The following is an 8,754-nucleotide window of genomic DNA, read 5'->3' on the forward strand; positions in this document are numbered from 1 at the left end:
GCCTTCGTGATTAGTCCGGTTCTTGACTTAAGCATCGGAGGTGGCCTTTCGACCCCCCCGGTTGGACCACGTCTAACTTTCTTTTGCAGGATACATCAAGAAGTCCGGCGGCTTAACAGAATTTGAACGCATCATCTGGCGCAGTCTGTGGGAAACGCTTCGAAAAGTCATGGTGACTAGATCAGCAGCAGCAACAACGGCTTTGCGAGAAATTAATTCTCGTCCTCAAATAGAATTCAGGTCATTAAACTGAAGGAAGCAGACTCCAGGAGATCCAAGAGGACGGAAGGGAAGAAAATCAAGATCCTCCCAATCCTCTTCAGGGACATATGGAGCAGTTGCAAATCCAATTCTTGGAGATGCAGCAAACACTTAGTTTGTTAACAAGGCAGGTGGTTGCACCGCAAGCACCTGATCAAATAGAAGCAAGAGGACGTGCACAAGAGGCAGCCTTGGTTCCACTGTTGATCCAGGTGCCGGCACTTTCTCACCATGTAGATAGGCAGCAAGGAGAAGGTCAAAATTATGATCAGATTCATCAAAAAGATTGCCAAGATCGAGTTCGAGAAGTGAGAACCGATGAATTACCCGAAAGAGATGATCAACACGATGGGCCGCAGGCAAGTCGACAGGAATAGCCACAAGGCGTCGAAGGGGAGTCCACACCCACTCACCAACCTCAAGACGTTCGGGAAGAGGAAATATCCGGACGGAGGATGGATGATCATTGCATATTGGTTGAGAGTTAGCCAACATAAATCAAAGATTAGGGCAACTCTCTCGAGGAAAGAGGGGCGATGATATTTATTCAGTCATCTGAAAGACTCCTTTCACCGATGCTATCACTTTGGTCGAGTTTCCACACAATTTTAGACTCCCGACTTTTATGGCATTTGATGGTTCGGGAGATCCCATAGCCCATATCAGCTATTATCAACAAACCATGGCGGTGGCTGGAAACTCAAATGAGATCCTATATCGAGTCTTCGCTTCTTCCCTTACCGGAGCGGCACAGAAGTGGTTCTCAAACCTTCCCTCAGGAAGAATTAACGGTTTCGAAAGTCTTGCTCGAAAATATATTGGGCCCTTTCAGAGTGGTATCCAGAATGAGTCAATTCGGGAATACCTGAAGAGATTCAATAAAGCTACCATGGAAATAGGTAACTTGGACGATCAGGTAGCGAAAACGGCCCTTTTTACAGGGTTAACCAATCGAAAGCTATTGGAATATTTACTTCAGGACATGCCCACTACTTATGCCGAACTAGTACAACAATGCCAAAAGCAGGCGGAGGTAGCTGAGATACTTGATGCTCGACAAGGAGATGGTACACGACAAGAACCTAAAGTAGCAACAAAAGAAACTAAGGTTCCCGAAAAAGCTCAGAGACAAAAGCGGCCTGATCCGAATCGGGCTAGAAAGCCACATTAGACATGGAGGAGGTGATCTTCAGACCAAGATGAGTACACACCATTAAATACTCCTCGGTCGGAGATACTGATGCAGATAAAGAATCAAGATATCCTAAGATGGCCGTCCAGATTGTAACCAAGACAGGAGAAAAGAATATGGAAAAATATTGCTGCTTCCATAAAGACTACGGACATTACACCAACGAGTGTAGACATCTCAAGGCAGATATTGAAAGATTAATCAATCAAGGACATCTCACAAACTTTCTAAAGGTAAAGGAGGACGAAAAGAAAAGGACCAACGAGAAAAGGGATCGTTCGCCAAGCAGGGATCATTGTGTCGAAGGGCCAAAGTCTAAGAAAGGAAAGGAAGTGGCAGGACCTAGTAGGTCCCCAATTCTTACAATATTTGGGGGACCCGGACCCGAATCCTTCCGAAAGTTGAAAACAAGATCGAAATTTGTCGGATCAGGAGAAGCTCAGAAACAAAAGAAAATGGAAGAGGTGCCCATCACCTTCAGTGAAGAAGATGAGCGGGGCATTTGCATACCTCATGATGACGCGATTGTTATCAAAGTAGAAGTCGGATGAAGAGAGGTACACAGGGTCCTAGTTGACACAGGATCTTCGGCTGATCTCTTGTCTTATGAAGCTTTTGAGAAGCTAAACCTTGAAGAAGGGCTGATGAAACCTTCCTCGACACATCTCTACGGATTTACTGGCTCATCTGTTGTAGCCGAAGGATCGATCCAATTGGACCTTTCAGTAGGGAATTTTCCAAAAGAGTTGACCATTTGGGCAAATTTTCTGGTGGTCCGGGATCTTCCTCCGTACAACATGATCTTGGGAAGACCCTCGTTAACAAAGCTGGGTGTCGTGGTTTCACCAAGGCATATGAACATAAAATTTCCCACCGATACTGGAATTGGGCAAGTAGTTTCAGACCAGAAACTCTCCCGGCAGTGTTATATGGCATACCTCAAAGACAAAGAAGGACCTAAAAGAGCCACGGCATTACCTATTGAAATAAGGGATGATCGAGACGAAGATACCATGCAAAGACCCGAACCTGTAGAGAAACTGGAACGTATATGCTTGCAACCAGGAGATGAAGTAAAGTTTACTCATATCGGATCTGAGCAACCTGAGCCTTTCAAAGAAGAATTGACTGCTTTCCTTCGGGAAAACATAGATGTGTTCGCTTGGTCAGCCAATGACATGCCAGGAATTGACCAAACCATAGCTGAACATCGACTATGGATCAATCTTGACTTCAAGCCTGTAATCTAGAGAAGACGAAACTTCTCAATTGAGAAGCACGAAGCTATCAGGGGGGAGGTCGAAAAACTCAAAAAGTCTAGTTTTATTGAGCACATTGAATGTCCAACATGGTTGGCCAACGTGGTAATGGTGAAAAAGTCCAATGGAAAATGGAGAATGTGTACTGATTACACAGACCTCAACAAAGCTTGCCCAAAGGACTGCTATCCCCTGCCACAGATAGATCTTTTGATTGATGTCACCTGCGGGTACGAAACATTAAGTTTCATGGACGCCTATTATGGATATAACCAAATCCTGATGAATAAAGAAGATGAAAGACTCACGGCATTTATGATCGATCGAGAGAGCTATTTCTATAAAGTCATGCCGTTCGGCTTGAAGAATGCAGGGGCAACATACCAGAGAGCTGTGAACAAGATTTTTAGCAACCTAACCGGGAAGAACATGGAAGCATATGTACATGATATGCTAGTAAAAAGCCTACTAAGGACAGGCCACCTTGAGGATTTGCGGGAAGTATTTTCCGTTTTAAGAAAATACCAAATAAGGTTAAATCTGGAAAAGTGCGCCTTCAGGGTATCGTCAGGGAAATTCTTGGGGTTTATGGTTTTCCCAGAGAGGAATCGAAGCAAACCTCGCCAAAATACAAGCACTCATCAGCATGGATCCTCCAAAGACTGTTCGGGATATACAATGCTTGACTGGACGAATCGCTGCTCTAACCCGATTTATCTCACAGTCAGGGGAAAGATGTTTGCCTTTTTTCAAAGCGTTGAAGGACTTAAGGGGAAGTAAAAGGCCGGTTGGACAGAAGAATGTCAAAAAGCATTCGATGAATTAAAAAGAAGACTTGGGCAGCCACCGTTACTTTCTCAACCCGAAAAAGGAGAAACTCTACAAATATACCTAGCTACATCATAGTTGGCTGTAAGCGCAGTCCTCTTCCGGGAGAAAGAAAGAAAACAATGGCCAATATATTATGTTAGTCACGTACTTTTGTATCCCGAAACAAGGTATTCAACAATCGAGAAACAGGCGTTGGCCCTCATGATAGCAGCCCAAAAGTTGAGACCTTATTTTTAGGCTCATCCGATCGAAGTGCTAACCAACTTCCCCTTGAAAAAGGTACTTTTTAAACCAGATTTATCGGGAAGGATGATAGCATGGTCATTCGAGTTAGGAGAATTCCAGGTGGACTTCAAGCCCAGAACAGCTATAAAGGCACAAACCTTGGCTGATTTTATATTGAAATCCATAACCCCAAGCGAAAGGGAATCAGAAACAGCTTTGTCCATTATGTGGCACATTTATGTCGATGGTTCCAACAATAAAGTTGGTTCGGGAGCAGGCGTTTTGTTAAAAAGTCCGGGAGGATTCATGATCCGATATGCTTTAAGATTTGGATTCCAGGCAAGTAACAATGAAGCCGAGTATGAAGCTCTCATTGCAGGACTTAGATTAGCAAAAGCTTTGGCAGTGGCCGAAGCAACAATATACAGTGACTCTCAACTCATCATCAATCAAGTGAAGGGGGAATATGAAGTGAAAGAGCCACACCTACAGAAATACCAAGAGCTGATCCAAATCTTAAAGAAGGATTTCAAAGATATTCAAATATGTCAAATACCTTGAAAGGAGAATTCGGTAGCGGACGAACTCTCAAGATTGGCAAACACTAAAGAAAAAACATTAGAACCATCCGTCTACATTGAGGAGTTAAGCTTCCCAAGCGCAAAATTTGAAATCATTTCATACATTGAAAGCAAAAGATGTTGGATGGTTCCCATTATTGAATATATTCGGGATGATAAACTCCCCGAAGATCTTAAAGAAGCCTGATCGATCAGGGTTCGTGCGGCACGATACACTATCCAACACGGAAGATTATACCGGCAATCATTTGAAGGACCCTTGCTTAGATGTGTTGGACCGAAGGGGGCCAAAACTGCATTAGCCGAGGTTCACGAGGGCATTTGCGGCGCACATATGGGTGGACGTGCTCTGGCACATAAAATCCTTCATCTTGGATTGTATTGGCCTAAGCTACAAGAAGATTCTTTAAAATACGTTCGTGAGTGTAATCAGTGCCAAATACACTCGAACGTGCCCAAACAACCAGCAACAATCCTTACGTCAATTCTGAACCCTATTCCTTTCGCAATGTGGGGAATCGACTTAATGGGAAATTTCTTCCAGCTGCAGGACGCAAAGAGTACTTGGTCGTGGCAATCGACTATTTTACAAAGTGGGTAGAAGCAACTCCGTTGGCATCGATCAAAGAAAAACAAATGGAAAATTTTGTATAAGAGTCGATCATCTACAGATTCGGGATCCCTAAGGTACTAGTTACCGACCATGGAACTCAGTTCAACAATCCTCAGTTCGAGCTGTTCTGCAATACCTACATGATTGATCACTGAATGTCATCGGTGGCATATCCTCAGAGCAACGGTCAAGTAGAAGTTACAAACCGAACGTTATTGGATGGAATCAAAAAAAGACTGGAGAACAACAAAGCTCTATGGGATGAAGAACTAAAAAATGTCCTATGGGCATACCGAACAACCATACGAACTCCTACTGGTGAAACTCCGTTCAGGCTAACTTATGGTGCGGAAGCGTTGGCCCCAGTCCAGATAATGGCAGGAACCGTTCGGGAACGAGAATTTGAAGAACAAGCAAACGAAAAACGTATGTTGGACAGTCTCGAGTTAATAGATGAAGTTCGTGCTCAAGCCATAGCCCGAACTCAACAATACCACCGAAGGATAGTCTCTCACTACAACACTCGAGTCAAACACCAGCAGTTTCGTGTAGGGGATTTAGTTCTAAGAAATACCCTTGCTTCAGACCCGCGTCATCAAAGAAAGCTGGACCCCACATGGGAAGGGCCTTATATGGTCATTAAACAGGTAGTATCGGGAGCTTATAAGCTAAAGGATCTGGAAACCAACAATGCTCTGGAACGATCGTGGAACGCCAAGCATTTGAAGAAATATTTCTCTTAAAGTCAAGTGAAATTTCTCTTTGTTTATCAATTTTGATCTATTTGGATCTATGATTACTTAATGAAGAATACTTTTTTCCTTCCAAATCTTGTGATTGGGGGCACACATATAGCAGAGTACATTTAGAATCATAAGGCTTCGGGTTAATACCTTCGGGAAATACCGAGTGAGACCTCCGAACATCCCGAAATATTCCCCTGAACTTTCGGGTAAAGGCATCGGGTAGCACTCCTTCGAAAGCGGAGAAAATCTTTAAGGAGACTTTTTCTGGCCTAAGGCATCAGGTAAAACTGAGTGGGTCCTTTAAAAGCTTCGATGGAAATTCTGAGGAATTTCCTAAGGTCAAGGGCATCGGATAAATTTCGAACAAAACCTTAAAAGCCTAGTAAGTTTAAGCACTTCCTAAGGTAAAGGCATCGGGTAGCACCGAATGAGTCCTTCAAAAGCCGAAAAATTTTCAAGGAAAGTTTTCGAGTAAAAGGCATTGGGTAGGACCGAATGAGACCTTGAAAAATCACGAAAAGTCCTAAAAAATTCTTTGGGGATCGGGTATATCGGGTGTACACCGAGTATAACTTTTGAATCCTTAGAAAGAATTTCTTAGAAACTATTGTGAACTTGATGTTTCGAATTAACCGAACGCTACTTACACAAGTTTAGCAAGCGAACCAGAAATGTTTCTACTCAACCAAGCTAAATTCCCGAAAGATAGAGAAATGTGGTTGAACAAAAGAATTTTCATTCAAAGACTAGTGAAAGCCAAAATTCAAGATGTACACAGTATTACAAAATCTTAGACAAGGAACATTTCAAATTACAAAACTACGTTCGGAAGATTACGCAACATCTTGGACAAGGAACATTTCTACAAAGAAAACAGGAATTCCACCAACAACTGGGAGGAGCATCTAGAAACCATTGTCCAGCTTTTCCAGGATCCTTACCCTTTGACTGATGAAGAGACATCATCTTCGGTCACTGAGATAGGAAGGAAAAGAAAATCTGGCGAAGAAGTTTTAAACCCGATCTCCTCCAGTTCTTTGGATCATTGTGGAAGAACGATTGACACTTTCCGCATTGACATTTGGAGCGTCAACTTCTTCCTTGTTTTCTGCAAACTCCTCTGTTATTGGAGATGCAGGAGGTGAGTCATCAAGATACAGCGTGATATCCGGATTAGGAGTTGGCAGATCTTCTACGTCTTCCGCCCATTCGGGAGAAGGAAGCCCCAACTTTGTAAAGACTTCGGGATGGCAGAGAAATTGATGGGGAGCCGTGTCAAAATTCGGATTTCTCCTCAAGATTGATTCAAACACCTCATTCTGCCCATCCCGATAAGCATGATCATTCAAAATATCCAACAAGTCACGAAAAGGCTTACTGCCTAAGTACTTACGAATGCAAGCCCTCCGGGTTTCAGTAGGGATAAAATCAAGGTCGGGAGAAACTATTTGCTTCTGCAGCTCTTCCACCATGGCTTCGGAATTGTTTAGCTCCCCTGAGAGATTAATTACCCTTCGCTCAAAACCACGGATTTGACCATTGGCAACTTCCAGGGCTTGAGAAAGATCTAAAATTTCAGTATTTCTTACTTTACCTCATCCCAAAACCTATCCTGAAGGCATGCAATCTCCCGATCCTTGGACGAAGATTCCTCCCGAAGCTTGGAGAGTTCGGATTGCATCTTCCAATCCGGTAAGCTGCCTCCGCCTGCTTATGGAAGTTATCCACCGTGCTCCTACAACAGGCAAATAATCTGCAAGATTTAAAAAAATATACAGAACACAAGGAGTAATCTCAAAAGACACTCACATCACCAACGTTTTTACAAAAACATCATCAGGAACGAAGTCCAAAGCCTTGCTCTCGGCCGGCGTTTGAGTAAGGGTGCTCCACTCCAAGGCCCGTCCAAAGGTGCCGGTGACACGATCAGAACGCCGCAGTTTCCATGGAGGCCTATAAATCTCCTCCGTTGGAGGAGAAGGAGGTCTTGGAACTGAAGACATAGCTTTGCCTTCTCCTCCAAGCTTTTCCCGTGAAGTGCAACTCACGGACATTGCAGTGGGAACACCGGAAGGATCTATTAACCAGAAGGGAGAAATTTTCAGAGAAAGATTTTTAGTTCAACAAAATGGAAAAGCTCCGCAAAACCAAAGTGACAAAACAAGGAAAACCAAAGGGTTTAAATAGACACTGAAACAAGGTGATGACGTTTCAAGCTTGGAAAAATCCACGTCTTAGGTTTCTTTGGAGATCCAACGGCAGCAATATGACGACGATTCAGGTTTCCAAATCAATGGTTAAAAACTAGCGACGATTGACATATGCCAAAAAGATGGACGGTGAGCATAAAGCGACTGTTCGGATTTCAAAAATTCGAATACAGCACATCTGTCCACGGGGAAGGAAAGGCGCCAGTTACGAAGACGGCGAACTCAAGTATGCAACCATCAAACAGAACATTAATACCTAATTGACGTTTACGATTCCCAATGAAGATAAATTCCAAGTAAAACTGAAGGGACATCCGCCTTAACCGTTGGATGACCAAACGTGCAGGCCTTTCCAGGATGAACAATTCGACTACCAACACTTCAAATATTCTGAATAAAAGGTGGCAGTGGGAGAGCAAAGTAGCATTAGTATATTCAAAAGATTTTCAGTTCACGATTGAGATGATACAAGTATACTTGAAAACTACGGAAAAACGACAGCAAGCAATAAGCCAAGAAAGATAGAAAGATTGCATTATTAAGGTTCTTGACCCAAAGGAGGGTCTACCCTTACAAAAATACCCAAGGGAGGGTCTATCCTTTGCAAAAAAAAAAAAAAAGATAAGGAATAAGGAATCTACACATTGGCAGAAGAGTGCGGAACTTCGTCATCGGCAGCCTTGGGAGTCTGTTCTTCAGTATTTTTAGGAGGAACTTGAGCATTATCTGCCACAACCTCCTCCTCCACTGGCATTTGAGGTTCATCGTCCAAGAATTGCTCAATTTCGAAAGTGGTAGGTTTGGCCGGAGGAGGAATGTTCTTCGCCGCAACCCAA

The 8,754-nt window shown here is 43.3% G+C and overlaps 1 protein-coding gene across 1 annotated transcript; it reads left to right on the forward strand.

Annotated features, from left to right (window-relative positions):
• The first annotated feature begins 3,852 nt into the window (after nucleotides 1-3,852).
• LOC149022693 (uncharacterized) lies at nucleotides 3,853-4,329 on the forward strand. The gene has a single exon (XM_089147682.1). The coding sequence runs from the start codon at nucleotides 3,853-3,855 to the stop codon at nucleotides 4,327-4,329; it is 477 nt and encodes a 158-aa protein (XP_089003808.1).
• The last annotated feature ends 4,425 nt before the right edge of the window (nucleotides 4,330-8,754 follow it).

This window comes from Hakea prostrata, chromosome 3 (genome assembly GCF_041222555.1).
Source record: "Hakea prostrata isolate BN-2017 chromosome 3, UWA_Hpros_2, whole genome shotgun sequence".
NCBI lineage: Eukaryota > Viridiplantae > Streptophyta > Magnoliopsida > Proteales > Proteaceae > Hakea > Hakea prostrata.

What these genes read in the sequence shown, in the direction of transcription:
- LOC149022693 (XM_089147682.1), top strand. Translation starts at nt 3,853, where the DNA reads ATGATAGCATGGTCATTCGAGTTAGGAGAATTCCAGGTGGACTTCAAG.